Source organism: Oncorhynchus mykiss, chromosome 14, assembly GCF_013265735.2.
Source record: "Oncorhynchus mykiss isolate Arlee chromosome 14, USDA_OmykA_1.1, whole genome shotgun sequence".
NCBI lineage: Eukaryota > Metazoa > Chordata > Actinopteri > Salmoniformes > Salmonidae > Oncorhynchus > Oncorhynchus mykiss.
This window is the reverse complement of record NC_048578.1, coordinates 27,194,109-27,220,930: the sequence shown is the minus strand read 5'-3', so window position 1 is coordinate 27,220,930 and position 26,822 is coordinate 27,194,109. Positions and strand designations below refer to the sequence as shown.

Here is a 26,822-nt window from a genome sequence, read left to right as displayed (position 1 = left end):
CTCTGTACCATCACTCATTCATATATCCTTATGTACATATTCTTTATCCCCTTACACTGTGTACAAGACAGTAGTTTTGGAATTGTTAGTTAGATTACTTGTTATTACTGCATTGTCGGAACTAGAAGCACAAGCATTTCGCTACACTCGCATTAACATCTGCTAACCATGTGTATGTGACAAATAAAATTTGATTTGATTTGATTTGCTCTGACAGGATTGATCAGCAAGTACCAGAGACAATGATGCATGTCAAGTACAATTGCACTGCATTCAGCATGTCTCATTTACTGAATCTCATGTTTTACTAAATATACAAACCGGTTCGGTCTGGCTCAGTTGGTAGAGCATGGGGCTTGCAATGTCAGGTTTGTGGGTACAATTTCCATGGAGAACCAGTAAAAAATTAAGCCCCCTCAAAATTAAGCCATTCATGTTTTGAGGTTGACTAAATTCGACACTGACCTCTGGTAGTCGAAACAACGCAACCTACTGGTTGGAGACATATTTCCAACCGAGTTCGACCTCATTGCTGTAAAACGACAGGGTCAATGTGGTCCCATGACCACGGAGACAAATATATTTTATTTGTTGATATTAAAATATTAATTCTGGAAGAAAGAAGTCAACGCTCACTCTGCTTTTCCAAAGGTGTGGAACGTAAGGATCTGATTTCTCTGGGGTGGCCAGCTTGCTAGCAGGCTGCGGTTCGCCATAGTTGTTGTTTACTTGATGTAGGCTGGAAGATATCAGAGATGTGGGCCTTTTTCGCTCGGGATCCAGTCAAAGACTTTAATTATGACATTTTACCGGAAACCCAAGAAACGTCCGGAATATGGACACTACATCGGGGCAAACGAAAGGTAAATCAAATTGTGGGGGCAGAAATATATTTTAACAGAATAATTATGTCTTGTTAGCTAGGCAACGTAGCGGTTAGCTGATACAAGGCAAGGTCTCGCTAGCTAGTTATTTTTGGGATGAAATTGTATGTAATTTCCATACAAGATTATCACTATCATATATATCTATCATATATATCTATCATATATATATATAAAACATTGTCAGGATATTTATCGCCTATAGAAGCTAAAACAGCACTGTTAGCTAACGTTACTGCTAGGCTAGTATAGATACCTAACTAGTAGGTTTTGTTTATGAAGGGCCAATCTCCGCTAGCTAACGTTGGCTAGCCAGTCACTGTTGTAACCTAACGAGCTAACAACCTCAGCTAGTTACATGCGAAATTTCGACCAACTAATTTCATGGAGTGGTGTAAAAAAATGTTTCAAGTACTAGCGTTACTTAAGTCGTTTTTATATTTTTGACAACTTTAACGTTTACTTCTACATTCCTAAAGAAAATAATATACTTTTTATTCCATACATTTTCCCTGACACCCAAAAGTACTCGTTACATCTTGAATACTTTAGCAGGACAGGAAAATGGTCAATTTACGCACATATCAAGAGAACATCCCTACTGCAACTGATCTGGTGGATTCATTAAACACGCTTCGTTTGTAAATTATGTCTGAGTGTACGTACCCCTGTACCCCCTATTTTAGCAATTACATTTACTTTTGATACTTAAGTATATTTTAAAACCAAATACTTTTAGACTTTTATTCAAGTAATATTTTACTGGGTGTTTTTCACTTTTACTTTAGTAATTTTCTATTAAATTATCGTTACTTTTACTCAAGTATGACAATAGGGTACTCTCCACCACTGATATCATGACTAATAATGATGTTTGCACAGTGTCAGTCTTGTTTTGACTGGTAGCTAACTAACTAGATGCTAACATTATCTAGTTTGTTTGTCATCAAAGGTTGCATTGTTTCCTTTACTTATTTTTCAAAGTAGAACCTTTGATGGCAGACTTGCCTAGGTGTCGTTCTGTGTTTCACCTGAAATAGCTACTAGACTGAGACAAATTGTGTATTGACATGACAACAACACTTATTGCAAGGTACAGAACCAAACAACACCTCTCCTGTGAGTGTGGTTGAGGCCTCTGGCCTCACCAAGGAGACTGTAACTTTATCTCTCTTAAACCACAATAACATCTCTCCTCATACCAATGATGAAACATGACATTATCACATTTTGACATCTCTCTCTCTTCAGACAGGTGGGGAGCCAGTATCAGTGTTTGTGTACGATGTGTCAACAGGGACAGAGGAACAGACCCAGCTAGCAAAGGCAGCGTTCAAACGCATGAAGACCCTTCGACATCCCAACATCCTGGCCTACGTAGATGGATTGGAGGTGTGTTTCACCCCAAATGCATATAGTGTAACATCACAATATAGTTGATATTTAAAAGGCAAACAACACTCTTTTTCTGTCACCATTGTCGCATTCTTTTGTATCTGTTTTTGTTTTCATTGTTTTTCATGCAGACTGTGGTGAGTATCGACTGAATCAAGAGAAACAGTAGCTAGTGTGCTAGTCGTTGGTGTACTCACCATATAATAGAGAAACAGTAGCTAGTGTGCTAGTCGTTGGTGTACTCACCATATAATAGAGAAACAGTAGCTAGTGTGCTAGTCGTTGGTGTACTCACCATATAATAGAAAAATACTTAAGACTGTAATGCACATTTTAACCAAGTCATGAATGCATTAATGTTGTCTCTTTCTGGTGCCTTGCAGACAGAGAAGAGCCTGTACCTGGTCACAGAGCAGGTCACCCCCCTGGCAGCCCACCTGAAGGCCCAATCAGACCGGGGGGGCTCTGGGGATCTGGAGATGTCCTGGGGCCTTCATCAGATTGTGGTCAGTAGACTGGAGGAGAGATGAGTGCTCTGATTTCCTCATGTGTTTCTGTATGTTGAGTTCCGCTTGTCCTTTATCAAGCCTCTTCCACCTCTACTCCATTATCCTTCTCCCTTCCTCTGTCTCTCTCTATCAATCTCTTTTTCAATGGAAAGGTGACTCTCCATCTTCTCTGAGAAGGCCCTTTTCTATGTTAATCATGCAGTACTGAATGTTCTCTAAACACTAGCCCGAAAGGCTCATAGGAAGTCACAACATCAGCTGCTACAGAATAACACAGTCTCACAGATACATTATCAGTGTGTCCCAGGCCCAGAATGGAGCCAAAATGTAACCATAACATTCAACACTGGCAGACAGTTGATACTGGCAGTTAAACAGGTCGAAGGTAGAAACATCAGTACTCCGTGACAACAGATGATTGTAGACTAACTTCCCCCAAGGGAATACTTCTGTCTACGTCTTCCCATACCTAAAATCATGTTTAATACATAGCAATCCATATCAACAGTAAATCAAATACAGGAAAGTAATTAATAAAATAATTGCTCACACACGCTATTTCCCCCCTGTAGAAAGCCCTTAGTTTCCTGGTGAATGACTGCCACCTCCTTCACAATAACCTGGGTATCTGGTCTGTGTTTGTGGACCGAGCCGGAGAATGGAAGCTTGGCGGTCTGGACCACATGACCCCAGAGAACGAGGACGCCTCCACATCACTACCCTCTGCTAAAGCTGTTCACTCTGACATGGACAAATACGACCCCCCTGAGTCACCAAACGGTGGAGAGAAATGGTGAGACTGACAGACAATCAGTTAAGAATGAGAGGGTGTAAAATACTGATTTCATTGCAAATTGTATTGCTGGTATCTCACATACAAAGATTTTAGTTCAATGCTTGATGTATTCTGAAGATACTTAATATTTGTAGTATGAAGTATATCTCTTGGGCTCCCGAGTGGCACAGCGGTCTAAGGCACTGCATCTCAGTGCAAGAGGTGACACTACAGTCCTTGGTTCGAATCCAGGCTGAATCACATCCGGACATGATTGGGAGTCCCATAGGGCGGCTCACAATTGGCCCAGCGTTGTCTGGCTTTGGCCTGGGTAGGCCGTCATTGTAAATAAGAATTTGTTCTTAACTGACTTGCCTAGTTAAATAAAAAAATATCTCTGTGTTCCAGGGCTGGGGATGTATGGCGGCTGGGCTGTCTGATCTGGGAAGTGTTCAATGGTCCACTGCCCCGAACCTCCTCCCTACGCTCCCTCGGAAAGGTACCCTCCTCCCCCACCTTCTAACATTTTACCAGAGCATCACACATTTTTAAGGAAATCCTAAAGTGATTCTAATATCATCCTGTCAAAATATCAAAAGTCATGAATGAATTGGAAGTGATTTGAAATGTATTATGGTATGTTGTCCCTCAGATCCCTAAAGCATTGGTGCCACACTACTGTGAGTTGGTAGGGGCCAACGCTAGGGCCCGGCCAAACCCAGCTCGCTTCCTCCAGAACTGCAGAGCTCCTGGAGGATTCCTTAGCAACAGCTTTGTGGAGAGCAACCTTTTCCTTGAGGAGATCCAGGTACAATTCCTAACCTCCATCTCCGCTATAGAAAAAGCTTGAGAGAGATGACACAACTTTCATTGAAATGTGTTGGCTTTTCGATAGAATGTTTTATTCTGTGAAGTGTGAAATATCTATGTATCTTATGTCTATCTAACATATATCTATGTGATCCAGATCAAAGACCCAGCAGAGAAGCATCAGTTTTTTCAGGACCTGAGTGAGAACCTGGACTCATTCCCAGAGGACTTCTGTAAGCACAAGGTGCTGCCACAGCTACTCACTGCCTTTGAGTTTGGCAATGCTGGTGCTGTCGTCCTCACACCTCTGTTTAAGGTATGTGTGCTGTGGAGGCAGCGAGGGGGGATTCAGAAGGAATCACCGGTCTGGCATTGAATTGCTCCTCTGTTTTATGCAGAAGTGGGAAAACTATGTAATATCTATGTAAAGCATAATCATTGGAAGTGGTTTGAGTTAAAGCCATTTCTTCAGGGGGAAAGCTTTTGGCAACTAATGATTTCCCGCCCTTCCTCAATCAGTCAAATATATTTTATTAAGCCCTTTTTACAAATAAAATAAAATATTATTGGTTGCATACACATATTTAGTAGATGTTATTGTGGGTGTAGCGAAATGCTTGTGTTCCTAGCTCCAACACTGCAGTAATATCTAACAATTCACACATCTAAAAAGTAAAAGAATGGAACTAAGAAATATTAGAACGAGCAATGTCAGAATCCGTGTGTGTATATAGATAGATAGATAGATATAGTACCAGTCAAAAGTTTGGACACACCTACAAATTCAAGGATTTTTCTTTATTTTTACTATTTTCTACATTGTAGAATAATAGTGAAGACATCAAAACTATGAAATAACACACATGGAATCATGTAGTAACCAAAAAAGTGTTAAACAAATCAAAATATACACTGCTCAAAAAAATAAAGGGAACACTTAAACAACACAATGTAACTCCAAGTCAATCACACTTCTGCGAAATCAAACTGTCCACTTAGGAAGCAACACTGATTGACAATAAATTTCACATGCTGTTGTGCAAATGGAATAGACAACAGGTGGAAATTATAGGCAATTAGCAAGACACCCCCAATAAAAGAGTGGTTCTGCAGGTGGTGACCACAGACAACTTCTCAATTCCTATGCTTCCTGGCTGATGTTTTGGTCACTTTTGAATGCTGGCGGTGCTTTCTCTCTAGTGGTGGCATGAGACGGAGTCTACAACCCACACAAGTGGCTCAGGTAGTGCAGCTCATCCAGGATGGCACATCAATGCAAGCTGTGGCAAGAAGGTTTGCTCTGTCTGTCAGCGTAGTGTCCAGAGCATGGAGGCGCTACCAGGAGACAGGCCAGTACATCAGGAGACGTGGAGGAGGCCGTAGGAGGGCAACAACCCAGCAGCAGGACCGCTACCTCCGCCTTTGTGCAAGGAGGAGCAGGAGGAGCACTGCCAGAGCCCTGCAAAATGAGGGCGGTATGAGGGCCCGACGTCCACAGGTGGGGGTTGTGCTTACAGCCCAACACCGTGCAGGACGTTTGGCATTTGCCAGAGAACACCAAGATGGCAAATTCGCCATTGGCGCCCTGTGCTCTTCACAGATGAAAGCAGGTTCACACTGAGCACATGTGACAGACTTGACAGAGTCTGGAGACGCCGTGGAGAACGTTCTGCTGCCTGCAACATCCTCCAGCATGACCGGTTTGGCGGTGGGTCAGTCATGGTGTGGGGTGGCATTTCTTTGGGGGGCCGCACAGCCCTCCATGTGCCCGCCAGAGGTAGCCTGACTGCCATTAGGTACCGAGATGAGATCCTCAGACCCCTTGTGAGACCATATGCTGGTGCGGTTGGCCCTGGGTTCCTCCTAATGCAAGACAATGCTAGACTTCATGTGGCTGGAGTGTGTCGGCAGTTCCTGCAAGTGGAAGGCATTGCTGCTATGGACTGGCCCGCCCGTTCCCCAGACCTGAATCCAATTGAGCACATCTGGGACATAATGTCTCTCTCCATCCACCAACGCCACGTTGCACCACAGACTGTCCAGGAGTTGGCGGATGCATTAGTCCAGGTCTGGGAGGAGATCCCTCAGGAGACCATCCGCCACCTCATCAGGAGCATGCCCAGGCGTTGTAGGGAGGTCATACAGGCACGTGGAGGCCACACACACTACTGAGCCTCATTTTGACTTTAATTTTCCACTTTAATTTTGAGTGTGACTCCAAATCCAGACCTTCATGGGTTGATAAATTTGATTTCCATTGTTCATTTTTGTGTGATTTTTTTTTAATTGTCAGCACATTCAACTATGTAAAGAAAAAAGTATTTAATAAGAATATTTCATTCAGATCTAGGATGTGTTATTTTAGTGTTCCCTTTATTTTTTTGAGCAGTGTATTTTAGATTCTTCAAAGTAGCCACCCTCTACCTTGATGACAGCTTTGCACACTCTTGGCATTCTCATGATCTGCTTCAAAAATATAAATGAAATATGCAACAATTTCCACGATTTTACTGAGTTACAGTTCAAATAAGGAAGTCAGTCAATTGAAATGAATTCATTAGGCCCTAATCTATGGATTTCACATGACTAAGCAGGAGCGCAGCCCTGGTTGGGCCTCAGAGGGCATAGGCCCACCCACTGGGGAGCCAGGCCCAGCCAATCAGAATTGGCTTTATTACAGACAGAAATACTCCTCAGTTTCATCAGCTGTCCAGGTGGCTGGTCTCCGAAGATCCCGCAGGTGAAGAAACGGAATGTGGAGGTCCTGGGCTGGTGTGGTTACACGTGGTTGTGAGGCCAGTTGGACATACTGTTAAATTTGCTAAAACGACAGAGTTGTCTTATGGAAGAGAAATGAACATTCAATCTCTGGCAACAGCTCTGGTGGACATACCTGCAGTCAGCATTCCAATTGCACACACCCTCAAAACTTGACATCTGTGGCATTGTTTTGTGTGACAAAACTGCACATTTTAGAGTGGCCTTTTATTGTCTCCAGCACAAGGTGTAACTTTGTAATGTTCATGCTGTTTAATCAGCTTCGTGGAAATGCCACACCTGTTGGGTAGAAGGATTTTCTTGGGATAAATGTTCTCTAACAGAGATGTAAACAAATTTGTGTACCAAATTTGAGAGAAATAAGCTTTTTGTGCGTATAGAAAGATTCTGGGGTCTCTTATTTCAGCTCATGAAACATGGGACCAACACTTTACATGTTGCATTAATATTTTTGTTCACATGATGGAATGTATAGACATGATGGATAGAATATGTAGTATGTCTGAAGAATACATTGTGTGTGTGTGTGTGTGTGTGTGTGTACGTGTGTACACACACAGTTGAAGTCGAAAGTTTACATACACCTTGGCCAAATACATTTAAACACAGTGTCACAATTCCTGACATTTAATCCAAGTAAAAATTCCCTGTCTTAAGTCAGTTAGGATCACCACTTCATTTTAAGAATGTGAAATGTCAGAATAAAAGTAGAGAGAATGATTTATTTCAGATTTTATTTATTTCATCACATTCCCAGTGGGTCCGAAGTTTACATGCACTCAATTAGTATTTGGTAGCATTGCCTTTAAATTGTTTAACTTGGGTCAAACAATTTCCCACAATAAGTTGGGTGAATTTTAGCCCATTCCTCCTGACAGAGCTGGTGTAACTGAGTCGGGTTTGTAGGCCTCCTTGCTCGCACACGCTTTTTCAGTTCTGCCCAAAACTTTTCTATGGGATTGAGGTCAGGGCTTTCTGATGGCCACTCTAATACCTTGACTTTGTTGTCCTTAAGCCATTTTGCCACAACTTTAATGTATGCTTGGGGTCATTGTCCATTTGGAAGACTCATTTGCGACCAAGCTTTAACTTCCTGACTGATGTCTTAAGATGTTGCTTCAATATATCCACATAATTTTCCATCCTCATGACGCCATCTATTTTGTGAAGTGCACCAGTCCCTCCTGCAGCAAAACACCCCCACAGCATGCTGCTGCCACCCCCGTGCTTTACGGTTGGAATGGTGTTCTTCGGCTTGTAAGCCTCCTCCTTTTTCCTCCAAACATAACAATGGTCATTATGGCCAAACAGTTCTATTTTCATTTAATCAGACCAGAGGACATTGCTACAAAAAGTACGTTCTTTGTCCCCATGTGCAGTTGCAAACCGTAGTCTGGCTTTTTTATGGCGGTTTTGGAGCAGTGGCTTCTTCCTTGCTGAGTGGCCTTTCAGGTTATGTCTAAAGACTCGTTTTACTGTGGATATAGATACTTTTGTACCTGTTTCCTCCAGCATCTTCACCTGGTCCTCTGCTGTTGTTCTTGGATTGATTTTGCACTTTTCGCACCAAAGTACATGCATCTCTAGAAGACAGAACGCATCTCCTTCCTGAAGCGGTATGACGGCTGAGTGGTCCCATGGTGTTTATACTTGAATTCTATTGTTTGTACAGATGAACGTGGTACTATCAGGTGTTTGGAGGTACGTTTGAAGGTAGGCCTTGAAATACATCCACAGGTACACCTCCAATTGACTCAATTGATGTCAATTAACCTATCAGAAGCTTCTAAAGCCATGACATCATTTTCTGTAATGTTCCAATCTGTTTAAAGGCACAGTCAACTTAGTGTATGTAAACTTCTGACCCACTGGAATTGTGATACAGGGAAATAAACTGTCTGTAAACAATTGTTGGGAAAATTACTTATGTCATGTACAAAGTAGATGTCCAAGCCGACTTGCCAAAACTATAGTTTGTTAACAAAAAATCTGTGGAGTGGTTGAAAAACGAGTTTTAAAGACTCCAAACTAAATGTATGTAAACTTCCGACTTCAACTGTATACACACACACACACTAACGTTGAAAAGTTTGAGGTCACTTCGAAATGTCCTTGTTTTTGAAAGAAAAGCACGTTTTTTGTGCAATTAAAATAACATCAAATTGATCAGAAATACAGTGTAGACATTTTAATGTTGTAATGACTATTGTAGCTGGAAACAATTGATTTTTAATGGAATGTACCTACATATGTGTACAGAGGCCCATTATCAGCAACCATCACTCCTGTGTTCCAATGGCACGTTGTGTTAGCTAATCCACGTTTAGCATTTTAAAAGGCTAATTGATCATTAGAAAACCCTTTTGCAATTATGTTAGCACAGCTGAAAACTGTAATAAAAGCAATAAAACTGCCCTTCTTTAGACTAGTTGAGTATCTGGAGAATCAGCATTTGTGGGTTCGATTACTGGCTGAAAAAGGCCAGAAACAACTCGGCAGTCTATTCGTGTTCTGAGAAATGAAGGCTATTCCATGCGGGAAATTGCCAAGAAACTGACGATATCGTACAAGGCTGTGTACTACTCCCTTCATAGGACAGCGCAAACTGGCACGAACTAGAATAGAAAGAGGAGTTGGAGGCCCCGGTGCACAACTGAGCAAGAGGACAAGTACATTAGAGTGTCTAGTTTGAGAAACGGACGCCTCACAAGTCCTCAACTGGCATCTTCATTAAATAGTACACGCAAAACACCAATCTCTGAAGAGGCGACTCCGGGATGCTGGCCTGGAGTCATATCTCAGACTGGCCAATAAAAATAAAAGATTAAGATGGGCAAAAGAACACAAACACTGGACAGAGGAAATCTGCCTAGAAGGCCTGCATCCTGGAATCGCCTCTTCACTGTTGACTTTCAGACTGGTGTTTAGCAGAAGGTTCCTTCTTCCATCTCTCCCTGTTTTTTCTGTGTCTGTCAGGTAGGTAAATTCCTGTCTGCGGAGGAGTACCAGCAGAAGATCATTCCTGTCATTGTAAAGATGTTCTCCTCTACAGACCGGGCCATGAGGATACGACTGCTTCAACAGGTACAGAGTACCACACGTCAGAGTACAGAGACGGCCATTACACCAGAATGAGTGTTTGCTGCAGATCTCTTGTTTTATTCCTCTTTCCAACCCCGTCCTCTTCTCTCTTTCCTTTAGATGGAGCAGTTTATTCAGTATCTAAATGATGCAGCGGTGAACTCGCAGATCTTCCCTCATGTTGTTCACGGTTTCACAGACACAAACCCAGCCATCAGAGAACAGACTGTCAAGGTATAACTGGCTTACCCAGTCTGTCAGACTGTGATTAACATACTCACACGACCTGATGGCTTCACTCACTTCTTCATTCAAGTGGAACTGACAGGGTTCCTTCCCTGTGGTTAATGGTGTTCCCACCGCTCTGTTCTCTGTCTTTCTTTTCATCTCCCAGTCCATGCTGCTGCTGGCCCCCAAGCTGAATGAGAGTAATGTGAATCAGGAGCTGATGAGGCACTTTGCACGACTGCAGGCGAGAGACGAGCAGGGACCAATCCGCTGCAACACCACCGTGTGCCTGGGAAAGATCGCCCCCTACCTCAACGCTGGGGTAACTCACTTTCTCTCTTTACCCATCTCCCCTTTTCTCTCCCTCTGCCTGACCATTTCTTCTCTCCCTCCCTCTGCCTGCCCATTTCTTCTCTCCCTCCCTCTGCCTGCCCATTTCTTCTCTCCCTCCCTCTGCCTGACCCTCTTATTCATGCCCTTCTCCTTTCCTCCACAGACGCGGCAGCGAGTGTTGATCTCTGCGTTCTCTCGGGCCACTAAGGACCCGTTTCCCGCTTCTCGGGCGGCCGGGGTTCTGGGCTTCGCAGCAACGCACAACTACTACAGTGTGACGGAGAGCGCAGCACGAGTACTGCCAACGCTCTGTACCCTCACTGTTGACCCTGACAAGAATGTTAGAGATCAGGTGAGAAGCACTACAAACACCTTACACCCCACACACATTGAACCACAGGACTGGGACATTTAACATTCTGTTTATAAATATTTCACAAAAACACAGGCTAAAGCTGCTTCTCCAATAGAAATCCCGATCACACTTGTAGGCGATGTCATGGCAGTGATGACTAGCTAAGCTCATGCGTAGAAACGCATCATCAGCTCTAGCAGTTGTCTTGCATAGAGTTGCTCCTGTACAGGTCGTCAAATCAAAAGCACTCCTTTGGTATTGTTGTTTTTGACGAAAATGAAAAGGTGTCACTCACGAAGTTAGAGTTGTGCCTTTTTAGATTTCGAGAAAATGAACAAAATTGACTTCTCAAACCCCAAACCAGGGCCTGATCTTGATCACAAGCGTTCCCGGAAGTCTCACAATGTTGCACCTCTGGATTTAGAAACTCTGTGATTTCACCCTGCAACATTTCATCTGCAATTGTGTGTGACAATCTATTTTTCCCTACACTCTCATTGCAACATTCCATCTGTTATCAGGTTTCCATCCAACCTTTTTACACCAGTAAAGTACGTTGTATAAAAGAAAAGGTTACGACAGGCCTGATGGAAACTGCAAATTTGGCAATGAACTTTCCAAATGTCGACACAAAAATATATACTCGATACGGTGGGATGTTTTTGTCTGTAAGATGTAATTATGCTACAAATGTCAGTGGACGTGCTTTTATGTGCAAATATTGATATAATAACCATCGTATCGAAGTAAACTTGGAGTCATGCTGTATGCTCCTCCCGCTACGACTCGGGAAATCATGCAGTTTATTAGGTTACAGATTAAATAAGTTCTGATGAACTTCACAGGGTGGTGAAAGTGCACAGTGATGAGCTTGATGCTTCTTTCTGATAAATATTGAGGGTTGTATTCTGGTGACATGATCATCTATACTTGGCTGCTCTTTGACAAATAAAAATAATCTTGTTCTGTAGTCGATAAGACTCTCATCATGTAGGCTATACCCACACTGGACCTGCCAGGTGTTCGTTAGCGCACATGCCAATACCAGAGTGGGGACATTCACTATATAACGCAACATTTCTGGTGACAAAACCATCAGTAGAGTTGAAAATGCGATTAAACCCATTTAACTTGTATTTTTTATTCGGTACATGGTCATTTTTATGTGCACTACATCATCACACACATACTTTTATCCACAGCAAGTTAATTTGATGGAAACACATCTCTAGTGGGAAAATCTGCGTATTTAATTTATGCATATTTTAGACTATTTGCTTGAAAATCTGTCACCAATTGGATGAAACATTTTTTTTCTGTCCTTCCTCCCTCAGGCGTTTAAAGCCATCAAGAGTTTCCTGACAAAGCTGGAGACTGTTTCTGAAGATCCAACCAAGCTGGCTGAAATAGGTCTGTAAACAAGCACTGTTCTCACATTAAAGGGATACTGCGGGATTTTGGCAATGAAGTCCTTTATCTGCATCTGCATTTTTTGTGTTCAGTATTTTATTTTTATTTGATTTAATCTGTATTTACCCCGGTAGACCAGTTGAGAACAAGTTCTCATTTACAACTGTGACCTAGCCAAGATAAAGCAAAGCAGTGTGAACAGACAACAACACAGAGTTACACATGGAGTAAACAAACATACAGTCAATAATACAATAGAAGACGTCTATATACAGTGTGTGTAAATGAGGTAGGATAAGGGAGGTAAGGCAATAAATAGGCCATAGTGGTGAAATAATTACAATATAGCAATTAAACACTGGAGTGATAGATGTGCAGAAGATGAGTGTGCAAGTAGAGACACTGGGGTGCAAAGGAGCAAAATAAATAACAGTATGAGGATGCGGTAGTTGGATGGGCTTTTTACAGATGGGCTATGTACAGGTACAGTGATCTGTGAGCTGCTCTGACAGCTGTTTTTTAAAGCTAGTGAGGGAGATATGAGTCTACAGCTTCAGTGATTTTTGCAGTCGTTCCAGTCATTGGCAGCAGAGAACTGGAAGGAAAGGCGGCCAAAGGAGGAATTGGCTTTGGGGGTGACCAGTGAAATATACCTGCTGGAGCGTGTGCTACGGGTGGGTGCTGCTATGGTGACCAGTGAGCTAAGGCAAGGCAGGGCTTTACCTAGCAAAGACTTATAGATGACCTGGAGCCAGTGGGTTTGGCGACAAATATGAAGCTAGGGCCAGCCAACGAGAGCATACAGGTCGCAGTGGTGGGTGGTATATGGGGCTTTGGTGACAAAACGGATGGCACTGTGATGGGCTGCATCCAATTTGCTGAGTAGAGTGTTGGAGGCTATTTTGTAAATGACATCGCCGAAGTCAAGGATTGGTAGGATAGTCAGAATGGTAGGATAGTCAGTATGAAGGAAGTTAGATAGCATTCACTCATAAAACGAACTAGCGCTAGCTGTACCTGAAGACTTCCAGTCATTGCGCTATGCTCGTTAGGAATCTGAGTACAGCCTTTGAGTGTCTATTTATCTCCCATTCACCCTAGAAAAGGATGTGATGTCATCAGCCCAGCCGGCGGGGGCAGCAGCCAGTTGGGCAGGCTGGGCAGTGACGGGGGTGTCCTCTCTGACCTCCAAGCTCATCCGAACCGGCCCGGGGGCAGAGGTGGGCGGCCCGGCCGACAACACCCCTGTTGCTGCTGGTACTGCCTCTCCTCGCACAGGGAACCCTGTGACAGATGGGGTACCCGTGGGTAAGGAACTGAGTTATGAACATGATACCTCTTAATCACTCAGATTTTATATACAGTGCCTTGCGAAAGTATTCGGCCCCCTTGAACTTTGTGACCGTTTGCCACATTTCAGGCTTCAAACATAAAGATATAAAACTGTATTTTTTTTGTGAAGAATCAACAACAAGTGGGACACAATCATGAAGTGGAACGACATTTATTGGATATTTCAAACTTTTTGAACAAATCAAAAACTGAAAAATTGGGCGTGCAAAATTATTCAGCCCCCTTAAGTTAATACTTTGTAGCGCCACCTTTTGCTGCGATTACAGCTGTAAGTCGCTTGGGGTATGTCTCTATCAGTTTTGCACATCGAGAGACTGAAATTTTTTCCCATTCCTCCTTGCAAAACAGCTCGAGCTCAGTGAGGTTGGATGGAGAGCATTTGTGAACAGCAGTTTTCAGTTCTTTCCACAGATTCTCGATTGGATTCAGGTCTGGACTTTGACTTGGCCATTCTAACACCTGGATATGTTTATTTTTGAACCATTCCATTGTAGATTTTGCTTTATGTTTTGGATCATTGTCTTGTTGGAAGACAAATCTCCGTCCCAGTCTCAGGTCTTTTGCAGACTCCATCAGGTTTTCTTCCAGAATGGTCCTGTATTTGGCTCCATCCATCCGTTGCTTTTACGCCAAACATAACGTTTTGCATTGTTGCCAGAAAGTTCAATTTTGGTTTCATCTGACCAGAGCACCTTCCACATGTTTGGTGTGTCTCCCAGGTGGCTTGTGGCAAACTTTAAACCACACTTTTTATGGATATCTTTAAGAAATGGCTTTCTTCTTGCCACTCTTCCATAAAGGCCAGATTTGTGCAATATACGACTGATTGTTGTCCTATGGACAGAGTCTCCCACCTCAGCTGTAGATCTCTGCAGTTCACCCAGAGTGATCATGGGCCTCTTGGCTGCATCTCTGATCAGTCTTCTCCTTGTATGAGCTGAAAGTTTAGAGGGACGGCCAGGTCTTGGTAGATTTGCAGTGGTCTGATACTCCTTCCATTTCAATATTATGCACAGTGCTCCTTGGGATGTTTAAAGCTTGGGAAATCTTTTTGTATCCAAATCCGGCTTTAAACTTCTTCACAACAGTATCTCGGACCTGCCTGGTGTGTTCCTTGTTCTTCATGATGCTCTCTGCGCTTTTAACGGACCTCTGAGAGTATCACAGTGCAGGTGCATTTATACGGAGACTTGATTACACACAGGTGGATTGTATTTATCATCATTAGTCATTTAGGTCAACATTGGATCATTCAGAGATCCTCACTGAACTTCTGGAGAGAGTTTGCTGCACTGAAAGTAAAGGGGCTGAATAATTTTGCACGCCCAATTTTTCAGTTTTTGATTTGTTAAAAAAGTTTGAAATATCCAATAAATGTTGTTCCACTTCATGATTGTGTCCCACTTGTTGTTGATTCTTCACAAAAAAATACAGTTTTATATCTTTATGTTTGAAGCCTGAAATGTGGCAAAAGGTCGCAAAGTTCAAGGGGGCCGAATACTTTCGCAAGGCACTGTATGTTTCTGTTTAGGTCATTGTGTAGATTAGGGTGGCATCCCCCACAGAAACATAGGATGAACTGGCAAAGCTGTACCCATCAATCCAAAACTTACATTCACCTTTCACCTCACTGTTCTTTTCATCCCTCCATCTCTCCTTCCTCCAGGCTCTGAAGTTAAACCACCACCGGCCTCCATGACTCTACCCTTTGCTTCTGGCCTTGCTATCCAATCAGACTCCCTTAAGGTGACAGAGAAGGACGAGGAGCCAATTGGAGACCGTTGGGATGACGAGGACTGGGGAACTTTAGAGGTACAGTTGAAGTCGGAAGTTTACATACACTTGGGTTGGAGTCATTAAAACTTGTTTGTTAACTGTGCCTTTAAACAGCTTGGAAAATTCCAGAAAATGTCATGGCTTTAGAAGCTTCTGATAGGCTAATTGACATCATTTGAGTCAATTGAAGGTGTACCTGTGGATATATTTCAAGGCCTACCTTCAAACGTAGTGCCTCTTTGCTTTTCATTATGGGAAAATCAAAAGAAATCAGCCAAGAATTCAGAAAAAAAATTGTAGACCTCCACAAGTCTGGTTCATCCTTGGGAGCAATTTCCAAATGCCTGAAGGTACCATGTTCATCTGTACAAACAATAGTACACAAGTATAAACACCATGGAACCATGCAGCCGTCATACCACTCAGGAAAGGAAGGAGACACGTTCTGTCTCCTAGAGATTAACGTATTTTGGTGTGAAAAGTGAGAATCAATCACAGAACAACAGCAAAGAACCTTGTGAAAATGCTGTAGGAAACAGGTACAAAAGTATCTATTACCACAGTAAAATGAGTCCCATATCTACATAACCTGAAATGCCGCTCAGCAAGGAAGATGCCACTGCTCCAAAACCGTCATTAAAAAAGCCAGACTACGGTTTGCAACTGCAACTGCACATGGGGACAAAGATCATACTTTTTGGTGAAATGTCCTCCGGTCTGAGGAGGATGGCAAAAATAGAACTGTTTGGCCATAATGACCATCGTTATGTTTGGAGGAAAAGTGGAGGCTTGCAAGCCGAGGAACACCATCCCAACCCGTGAATCACCGGGGTGGCAGCATCATGTTGTGGTGGTGCTTTGCTGCAGGAGGGTCTGGTGCACTTCACAAAATAGATGGCCCATGAGGATGGAAATTATGTAGATATATTGAAGCAACATCTCAAGACATCAGTCAGGAAGTTAAAGCTTGGTTGCAAACGGGTCTTCCAAATGGACAATGACCCCAAGCATACATCCAAAGTTGTGGCAAAATGGCTTAAGGACAACAAAGTCAAGGTATTGGAGTGGCCATCACAAAGCCCTTACCTCAATCCCATGGAAAATTTGTGGGCAGAACTGAAAAAGCGTGTGCGTGCAAGGAGGCCTACAAAACTGACTCAGTTACACCAGCTCTGTCAGGAGGAATGGACAAAATTCACCCAACTAATTGTGGAAAGCTTGTGGAAGGCTACCTGAAATGTTTGACCCAAGTTAAACAATTTAAAGGCAATGCTACCAACTACTAATTGAGAGTATATGTATACTTCTGACCTGCTGGGAATTTGACGAAAGAAATCAAATCTGAAAGAAATCATTAATTTTCTCTACTATTATTCTGACATTTCACATTCTTACAATAAAGTGGTGATCCTAACTGACCTAAGACAGGACATTTTTACTATGATTAAATGTTAGGCATTGTGAAAAACTGAGTTTAAATGTATTTGGCTAAGGTTTATTTAAACTTCCGACTTCAACTGTAATTGACATGAATGGGATTTGGGGTGGGATTTGACAGCTGGGACCGAGGGACGTCAACTGTCACTGAACACGGGAAACATGTGTTCTGGTTGATCAATTAAGTTATTAAACTCTGTCTTTCTCTCACTCTCTCGCTTTCTCTCTCCCCCCTCTCAGGACGCAGAGAAGGTACAGGCAGCTGACCCAGATGACTGGAACTCCTCTGATTGGTCAGGAATGTCATCAGTCAAAAAGGCCAGTGTCAGAGGAGTACGTATCTGGTTATATTTAGACCTAAGGGTTATTCAGGGAGGCAGAGTGTTTGAAAAAAAGTCAAAGATAATGGCACTGTAAAGTAACTACCACTCACACTTTTTGAGGAAAAATGTACTTACTGTGATGTGTGGTTGTCTCACCTAGCTATCTTAAGATGATTGCACAAACTGTATTCTCTCTGGCTGTGCCTGCTAAATAACAGGAATGTATTTACATATTCCTCTGCAAAGTGCTGAAAGTTCCAACCTACTGAACAGTGGTCCATGATCTAAAACTGTTATAGTGCTGAAACTAAATTCATTGCTGTCTCCGTCTCCATCTAGGTGTCTCTAGCCTCCTCTGAGGCAGTAAAAAAGCAGAGCTCTGATTGGAGCAGCTCGGGTTGGGATGCCGACGACAGCTGGTCCAATGAGAAGGAGGCTGACATCCAGGGTCAGAGTTCACCAGGAGAGGATGGGTGGGGCAATGACTGGGAGGAGGAGGGTAGGACTGCGCCGGCCACTAAGAGTGCTGCTTTGCCGGAGGGGGTTCGGTTAGCCAGCGAGTATGACTGGGACATTAAGGGAGACACGCAGACTGACTTCCTCGCCAATGTGTCTCAGAGAGCAACGCCTACCCCCACTGCTATGGTGAGGAGAGGAGCTTTATAAATAAAATACTTTGACAGGAGTAGGCTTTGTGTTTTGAAGAACTGACAAGCAGGTTTGTCAAAATGGAAAAGTTTGGTGTTGATGCTAAGTGGGGAATGGTTTTGATGTGGAAATGGAAGGATGTATGTTTTAATGCATGTGTTTTCTGGTTCATGCCAGGTTGGTGATGGCTGGAGTGCAGAGCCTGCTGGAGACTGGGGAGCCGAGGAGAGCTGGCAGTCTGTGGGCGGAAGTCCAGGTGAATCTCAACCTGCTCTAACATCTCTACTCCATTATTTCTCAATGATCTGAAACCAGGGAGTCATTTAACAAGATGCTATTCATGTTATAAGCTTCAAGACAGACGATAACAGATGTCTCTCTCTATTTCCTAAGCAGGCCTAACCAAGGCAGAGCTGGCCAAGAAGAAGCGTGAGGAGAGGAGGAAAGAACTGGAGGCCAAACGGGCAGAACGCAAGGCAGCTAAGGGTCCTCTCAAACTGGGCGCTCGGAAACTGGACTGACTGGAAAGAAAAGCAGACCGTGTGCTGTGATAACTTTTCCCTGACTCCCACAGAGAGGGTGGACTGTATGGAAGGATCAACAGTCCATAATCAAAATAACAAGAGAAACTGTGAACTGGACGACGGTGCAAGCTGCTTATTGTTTGAGAAAGGGATAAGAGACAGGACTCATCCAGACTATTCTGGGGTTTAAACATTACATCACACATTTAATTTGTAAAGAAGTGTATTTGTCTGAAAAGGACTGTGACAAAAGAAATCTGAACATGTTTTTATAAATAAATGATATCAATGTTGTTAGGTTGTAATTTCTGGTACAATAATCCAGACATACTCTGAGAAACTCAAGCTAGATTTATTCACCACAGTGGGTGTTGCAGCTGCACAGCACACCTAGAGGTCACAAGGACATACTGTATATTTATACCTTCAGACTAGGTGGCGTCACCTCCTTGTATTTCTAAGATAAATAATCAGTCTCTTGTTTCTGGACAGGAACTGAGTCTGTTCCTCCTCTTGGTGTTCTCGTGTCCCAGCCTGAGTCCGGAACCTTCCTGCTCCTCCGTGCCTTAGTTATTGGGAGTACACATTCCTACAGTCGACTGCAGTCCACTAGATAATTACACTTCTTATACACAAAGAGCTGAAACTTAACACTACCTTCATTCTCTAAGAATATAAAATATATTCATATTAAGAGTATATAATGATATAAAACTAACAATATTACAGTGCTCTAGAACATTTATTAGGATCCATCAGCCTTAACCCCAGACACATGGCTCCTATTCAACCCTCATGGAATCATTCTGGTACTCAGACTTTGTACTTTACCTGTCCCCAAACACAATGCACATCAATCATTCCAACTGACACACAAATTACTACTGTTAGGATTATTATACAAATTCAAATTGTCTAAAAAAAACTATATAAAGTGTGTGTATATGAGCTGTCACACTGCAGAAATAAGACTGATAGTCTTCATGCATGGGTCTGTATATGTGACTTACCTATCAAACGACATATGGTACTTCCCTGAAGGGTAATGATGCAGTCTGGTTCTTTTACTTTTGATACTTAAGTACATTTTATCCATGACATTTACTTCAGTATATTTAAAAAGTAGTATTTTACTGGGTGACTTTCCCTTTTACTTGAGTCGTTATCTTAACTTTTACTCAAGTATGAAAACTGGGTACTTTTTCCACCACTGCTTATAAGTAACTGACAATAAAAAAATAGCTAGCATAGCCTAGCAGCCTACAAGGTTATGGCCCCTCCAAGGCTGTATACCTTGGAATTATAACCAGACACTTTTCCTCCTTTTGTGCTTTCAATTCATGTCTGTTTAACTGTAAATACAAATATTATGGAAATACTCAACCCTTCCTTCTGAAAACACCAGAATTATACAAGTGACGATGGCAGTACTGTAGTTAAAAAAATAATCTATTAGGCTTATTGGTGACTGGCTGCTCAGGAAGCTATTATACAGTTGGTCACTTATATTCTTATTTTTCTTCATTCTTCTTGTTTCCACCTCCAAAGATGGCCGCTGCGATACCTGCAACAGCAAGGACTCCGAAGCCCACCATTGCAGCCATTCCCACAGTTTCCACAGCCTGACGAACCTGGGCAGAAAAATACTAACATTAATTTGAATGAATGAATGACTGATTCAGAAACAGTATCACAGCATAGATGCTTTGAATGTATAACAACAAGTACACCAGTTACTCTACACTCACGTATGTCTTGACCAAGTTGAGAATGTTATTATGACTCACAAAAATACTACGCTGAGCACAGTACAACTAGCGTTGAGCACCAGTCCACTGTACCTACCTGTCGAGACTCAGCCTTCCCATATCTCAGATCTGTGACAAAGTGCTCACAGTTCCCCCTGAAGACACAGTAGGGCATCTCCTGGTCCACATAGGCCTGGGCTTCCCTCAGTATCTCATGTATGGGTCTGACCTATAATGATAATATAATAATACTACATGCCATTTAGCAGATGCTTTTATCCTAAGTGAACTTGCATGCATACATTTTTATAAGGGTGGCCCCAGTGGGAATGGAAAACACTATCCTGGCATTGCAAGCACCATGCTCTATCAACTGAGCCACACAGGATCACACAGGCTGTGTCCCACATGGCACCTTATTCTCTACATAGTTCATTACGTTTGACCAGAGGCCCATGGGGTGCCATTTGGGACACAGCCTTACTGTACTTACTGCTACTGACCTGGTACTTCTCATCCAGCTGGTTGTTTACGCACCACTGATCATGCCCTACCACGTCCCAGATCTCTTCCTTCTTCACCTTAGCCTTGTCACTGAGCACAGACATCATGCTGTTGGCCCTGGCCCCAGGTCCCTCGGCTGGGGAGCAAAGAGACATGGGTGAGGGAAAGGTCCAAGGGAGGGGGTGCACAGACAAGACATCATCAGTGTCAAAGTTGAGTTGAATGTACTCTATATCTATAGTATATCAATTGTTGAGTACACTATATTGAGACTATTACTCACAGGGTGGGGCCAGGTGAACAACAAAGCCGTCACCAACGTACAAAGCCCAGTGCTGGTAGTTCCCTCTGAATATCTCTATCAGATCCCCTGGCTCCGGCTTCTTATCATACTGTCAACATATATATATAAAACAATTAAGTATGACTTAGCAATGTGTGTATTGCCATGGTTACACATACAGGGGTGTTGCTAGACACCATCTTGTTGAAGTGACAAGTATGCAGTTCTTAAAGGGAAAGTGCTCTGATCAGGAACAAAACTATAAAAAGTTATTCAGTCATGACTGATAAGGGAATTATATGCTTAAAGGTAATGATTCAACTATTCCACCCTGAAACCATATAATTGTATGAAATGTATAAGAACTATAAATCTATAATCTGATGGTGTGTGTAGTTTTAGTCAGAATTAGAACAAGGACCTTTTGCTCCTTATTAGTATGTAAGCAGGGTGCAAGTGTGAAACAAATGATAAGAGGAGCTATCGACAGACAAGTTGTACTACTGTGTTCCTTACAGGACATTCTGTCTCCACCCGTGGAGGGGAGAAACTGTTAGGCTTGCAGAAGATTATGAAATGTTGCAGATTAAAGAAACAATGTATCCGTGTCGTGGAAAAACACTGTCTGTCTGAGCAAGGCGTAGCTTAAGATTTGAACTTGTTTGTGTGTCTGTGTTATAAAGACTGGGTTTGTATTCTTGACTTTAGAACGCGCTTGTGAATAAACTGTACTAGTCTTTGCCTAATTATTATTAAACCCAAGGTCTTACAAACCTCTGGGATTGGTCAAAGCTTATTGATTATGAGTTATTATCATTGTGATTGAAAATTCTCATGACAATGACTCATGCATTGTACAAACACAATGTAAATATGTTCTAAACAAACAGGTAAGAAAGACTACATAGAGACAGAGGACAACAAAAAGACTGGACTTTACTTACCAATGTTGGAGCCATGGTTACTGTTATTTCCTTTACACAGCTTTGATTTCCCTTCACTGAGCTTCGATCTCAACCCTTTATGTCAAAATGAAACCAATGGGCTATATTTAGGGAGCCTGTTACCATAACACAGGAGCTCACAGAATATTAAGCAATCTATTGGCAAAAATTAGAAACTGATTTAATTTCACTGTGTTTTGGTGTCTATAAAAACATGAATTATGCAACGAAATAGATCGCTAGCTAACTGACCACAGACAGCACACAACAGAGACAGTCTTTGCGTGCTGTCAAGAGTCATGGTATGATGTTCGATCCCAGTTAGCTACCTAGCTATTTGTAATCTTCCTCACACACGTATTTCTGTCCAGATAATTTAAATACATTTAAAATCATATAATTTACAGTAAGTTCGGTGTCGTGGCCTCGATGTTGCTTACTTTCACTTAGAACACAGAAGTACAAGACTTCAACTTATTTTTCTTCCTCGATGAGGTTTAACGGCGGTTGGCATCCAATAAATGTTTCATTACCGCCACCTACTAGACCGGAGTACAACTCCCTTATACTTTGCTTGAAAACATAAATAAATAAACTATTACCCTACCATCTAACACTACACTCACAATTAAAAATAACATAGTAATAAAAAAGAATAATAGTAATTTTGTGACCCCAGAGAGTCAGGACACCCATTTAACGTCCCAGCCGAAAGACAGCACACGACACAGGGCAATCACTGCCCTGGGGTATTGGGATATTTTTTTAGACCAGAGGAAAGAGTGCCTCCTATCCCCCATCTAGGGACCGACCAAGACCAACCCTGTTTAGCTTCAGAAGCAAACCAGCAGTGGGATGCATGGTGGTATGCTGACGTCAAGTCTCGCACACCCAAAAACCTCTCTGCAGCTGCCACCACAACCTACATGTTTTGTGACTTTACGTTCCATCCCTGCAGTACAGTTGACAACCATTGCTATAAATTCTAAAAATTCAATCTTACTGAAATATAAACTCAGCAAAAAAATAAACGTCCCTTTTTCAGGACTCTATCATTCAAAGATAATTCGTAAAAATCCAAATAACTTCACAGATCTTCATTGTGAAGGGTTTAAACACTGTTTCCCATGCTTGTTCAATGAACCATAAACAATTAATGAACATGCACCAGTGGAACGGTCGTTAAGACACTAACAGCTTACAGACGGTAGGCAATTAAGGTTACAGTTATGAAAATGTAGGACACAATAGAGGCCTTTCTACTGACTCTGAAAAACACCAAAAGAAAGATGCCCAGGGTCCCTGCTCATCTGCGTGAACGTGACTTAGGCATGCTGCAAGGAGGCAAGAGGACTGCAGATGTGGCCAGGGCAATAAATTGCTATGTCTGTACTGTAAGACGCCTAAGACAGCGCTACAGGGAGGCAGGTTGGACAGCTGATCGGTCTCGTGAAACGGATGTGAAACGGCTAGCTAGTTAGCGGTGGTGCGCGCTAAATAACATCACTTGCTCTGAGATCTTGAAGTAGTGGATCCCCTTGCTCTGCAAGGGCCGCGGCTTTTGTGGAGCGATGGGTAACGATGCTTCGTGGGTGACTGTTGTTGATGTGTGCAGAGGGTCCCTGGTTCGCGCCCGTGTATGGGCGAGGGGGCGGTCTAAAGTTATACTGTTACACTCGCAGTGGCAGACCACGTGTCATAACACCTGCACAGGATGGGTACATCCGAACATCACACCTGTGGGACAGGTACAGGGTGGCAACAACAACTGCCCGAGTTACACCAAGAACGCACAATCCCTCCATCAGTTCTCAGATTGTCCGCTATAGGCGAGGCTGGACTGTTGTAAGGCAGGTCCTCACCAGTCATCACCGGCAACAACTTTGTCTATGGGCACAAACCCACCATCGCTGGACCAGACAGGACTGGCAAAAAGTGCTCTTGGAGCACTGGGTCCGTGGAGAGTCCATCATGGTCTGGGGTGGTGTGTCACAGCATCAACGGACTGAGCTTGTTGTCATTACAGGCAATCTCAACGCTGTGCGCTACAGGGAAGACATCCTCCTCCCTCATGTGGTACCCTTCCTGCAGGCTAATCCTGACATGACCCTCCAGCATGACAATGCCACCAGCCATACTGCTCGTTCTGTGCGTGATTTCCTGCAAGACAGGAATGTCAGTGTTCTGCCATGGCCAGTGAAGAGCCCGGATCTCAATCCCATTGAGCACGTCTGGGACCTGTTGGATCGGAGGCTGAGGGCTAGGAACATTCCCCCCAGAAATGTCTGGGAACTTGCAGGTGCTTTGGTGGAAGAGTGGGGTAACATCTCAAGGCAAGAACTGGCAAATCTGGTGCAGTCCATGAGGAGGAGATGCACTGAAGTACATAATGCAGTACATAATGCAGTACATAATGCAGTACATACTGACAGTAACTTTTGTTCAGGGACACATTATTCAATTTATGTTACTCACATGTCTGTGAAACTTGTTCAGTTTATGTCTTAGTTGTTGAATCTTGTTATGTTCATACAAATATTTACACATGTTAAATTTGCTGAAAATAAACACACTTGACAGTGAGAGGACGTTTCTTTTTTTGCTGAGTTTATATAATTTGTTGGCCTATCCCTCTGTACTGGTACAGATCTACTACTCACACCACTCCTCTCAGGATCTCACCTCCTTGACCCATCTTCCTCTGCCTCAGCATATGACAACTTCCTCACTACTCTGATCCTGGAAACCTCAACCTGCTTCTCTCACATGGGACATTTTTGATCCCCAGCCCCATGGGCACCCCTAAAATGTACACATACCACTACTTTCCCAAAAGCTCGACACATGTAACAACGTAATGTATTCGGTACAAAAGCTTGTATGCGATAACTTATATATCCGAACATCACTTTGTCGGGCAAAGACTCAACATCAACATTTAAAAAAACAGACAACGACTCCTCTGTTTCAGCACTCACCCCACCCTGTTTGCGACGTACCAAACAACGAGTATCACAAACACTGGGAATCTTCCCTTTCAGTTGGTCAACTTTTACATTTACCTCTACCCCAGTTACCACTCCTTTCAATGGCGCCTTTTTCTTGAGTCAAACAATTCACATCTCTTGCCCTCATTCGTATAACGCGGAGCGCTTGCTCACCCTGACCAGTCAGAAACACAAACAATTAACACAAGACCACTTCTGGTTAACCTCACCGATTCCACAGCACCCAACTCTGTTTTCACCCTGAAACCACAAATGGATCAGCCAAAAGGCATCAGGCGTCAACGATCAACTGGAGAAAAAAAAGCTAACAAATTCGAGGGGCGTCTCTGCTGGGAGCCTGCGCAATGACGTAGGGTTCAAAGTACTCCGTCAGGCCAGTAGATGGCAGTAAATATGTTTTTTCTGCATTACCCCTCGAAAGACACAATAGAAGAAGAAAATAAAGCCTTCCGTTTTTGGAGTGTCCTTTTGATATTTTTCCTGAACGTTACTTAAAAAATATCATAATATTTCAGTTCTAGAGTTGATTATTCGTAGCTTGTTGCTAGGGGAGAGTTGCTCATGTTCTATTTTCAGTTTGGGAAATTGAAAGATGTCTGCCTTGTTTGATGGAACTCTATCTGTACTTTACTACTGTCACGTGTGCACCTCTCCAGCCTCTAGGTCATCAGGCTGCTCGTTATGGCACACACCTGCCACCATCGTTACGCGCACTTGCGCATCATCAGACTCACCTGGACTCCATCATCTCCTTGATTTACCTGCCCTATATATGTCACTCCCTTTGGTTCCGTCTCCAGGTGTTTCTGTTTCATGTCTGTGCGTTGTTTGTGTTTGGTATAATGCACTGTTTATTTATGAAATATTCACTCCCAATACTTGTTTCCCGACTCTCAGCACACACATTACCCCTACTTTATTATTTATATTTTTCCAACTTTAACCTAACTACATTCCTAAGGAAAATAATGTACTTTTTACTCCACACATTCTCCCTGACACCCAAAAGTACTAGTTACATTTTGACACAAAAATGGTCCAATTCACACACTTATCATGAGAACGTCCCTGGTCATCCGTACTGCCTCTGATCTGGCGGACTCACTAAACACAAATGCTTAGTTTGTAGGAGTGTGACCCTGGATATCTGTCAACAAAAATAAACAAGAGAATTGCTTAATATGAAGAATTTTAAATTGTTTATGCTTTTACTTTTGATACTTAAATACATTGAGCAATTCCATTTACATTTGATACATCTGTCTATATAAGGTTCCCCAGTTGACAGTCCATGTCAGAGCAAAAACCAAACAAGATTCTCTGGTCTGATGAAACCAAGATTGAACTCTTTGGCCTGAATGCCAAGCGTCACGTCTGGAGGAAACCTGGCACCATCCCTACGGTGAAGCATGGTGGTGGCAGCATCATGGTGTGGGGATGTTGTTCAATGGCAGGGACTGAGAGACTAGTCAGGATCGAGGCAAAGATGAACAGAGCAAAGTACAGAGCTATCCTTGATGAAAACCTGCTACAGAGCGCTCAGGACCACATACTGGGGTGAAGGTTCACCTGACAACAGGACAACGACCCTAAGCACACAGCCAAGACAACACAGGAGTCAAGTCTCAGAATGTCCTTGAGTTGCCCAGCCAGAGCCCGGACTTGAACCCGATCGAACATCTCTAGAGAGACCTGAATATAGCTGTGCAGCGACGT

General features: G+C 42.9%; 2 protein-coding genes across 8 annotated transcripts; one reads left to right on the top strand and one right to left on the bottom strand.

Annotated features, from left to right (window-relative positions):
• The first annotated feature begins 472 nt into the window (after positions 1 to 472).
• scyl1 (SCY1-like, kinase-like 1) lies at positions 473 to 18,912 on the top strand. Of its 2 annotated transcripts, none has more exons than XM_021561612.2 (18): positions 473 to 863; positions 2,136 to 2,276; positions 2,663 to 2,785; positions 3,361 to 3,581; positions 3,972 to 4,062; positions 4,216 to 4,371; positions 4,531 to 4,689; positions 10,128 to 10,235; positions 10,353 to 10,466; positions 10,627 to 10,782; positions 10,957 to 11,145; positions 12,483 to 12,558; positions 13,660 to 13,866; positions 15,578 to 15,723; positions 17,365 to 17,457; positions 17,787 to 18,092; positions 18,273 to 18,351; positions 18,492 to 18,912. In XM_021561612.2, exons 1-18 carry the CDS (start codon positions 756 to 758, stop codon positions 18,614 to 18,616), a joined length of 2,598 nt encoding a protein of 865 aa, XP_021417287.2. In that variant the 5' UTR covers positions 473 to 755; the 3' UTR covers positions 18,617 to 18,912. The 2 variants fall into 2 exon arrangements, with proteins under 2 accessions (XP_021417287.2, XP_021417286.2); XM_021561611.2 differs by having other exon boundaries at positions 18,489 to 18,912.
• rarres3l (retinoic acid receptor responder 3-like) lies at positions 18,834 to 25,462 on the bottom strand. Of its 6 annotated transcripts, XR_002468515.2 has the most exons (7): positions 25,316 to 25,462; positions 22,099 to 22,173; positions 21,155 to 21,263; positions 20,871 to 21,007; positions 20,465 to 20,596; positions 19,773 to 20,250; positions 18,834 to 19,710 (listed from the first exon to the last, which is right to left on the bottom strand). XR_002468515.2 is itself a non-coding variant. In XM_021561613.2 (6 exons), the coding sequence occupies exons 2-6, from the start codon at positions 22,111 to 22,113 to the stop codon at positions 20,131 to 20,133; spliced, it is 513 nt and encodes a 170-aa protein (XP_021417288.2). In that variant the 5' UTR covers positions 22,114 to 22,173; positions 25,316 to 25,462; the 3' UTR covers positions 18,834 to 20,130. The 6 variants fall into 6 exon arrangements, 5 of the variants coding, with proteins under 5 accessions (XP_021417288.2, XP_036799120.1, XP_036799118.1 ...); XM_021561613.2 differs by having other exon boundaries at positions 18,834 to 20,250; XM_036943225.1 differs by lacking the exon at positions 25,316 to 25,462 and adding an exon at positions 25,161 to 25,282 and having other exon boundaries at positions 18,834 to 20,250.
• Positions 25,463 to 26,822: the final 1,360 nt, after the last annotated feature.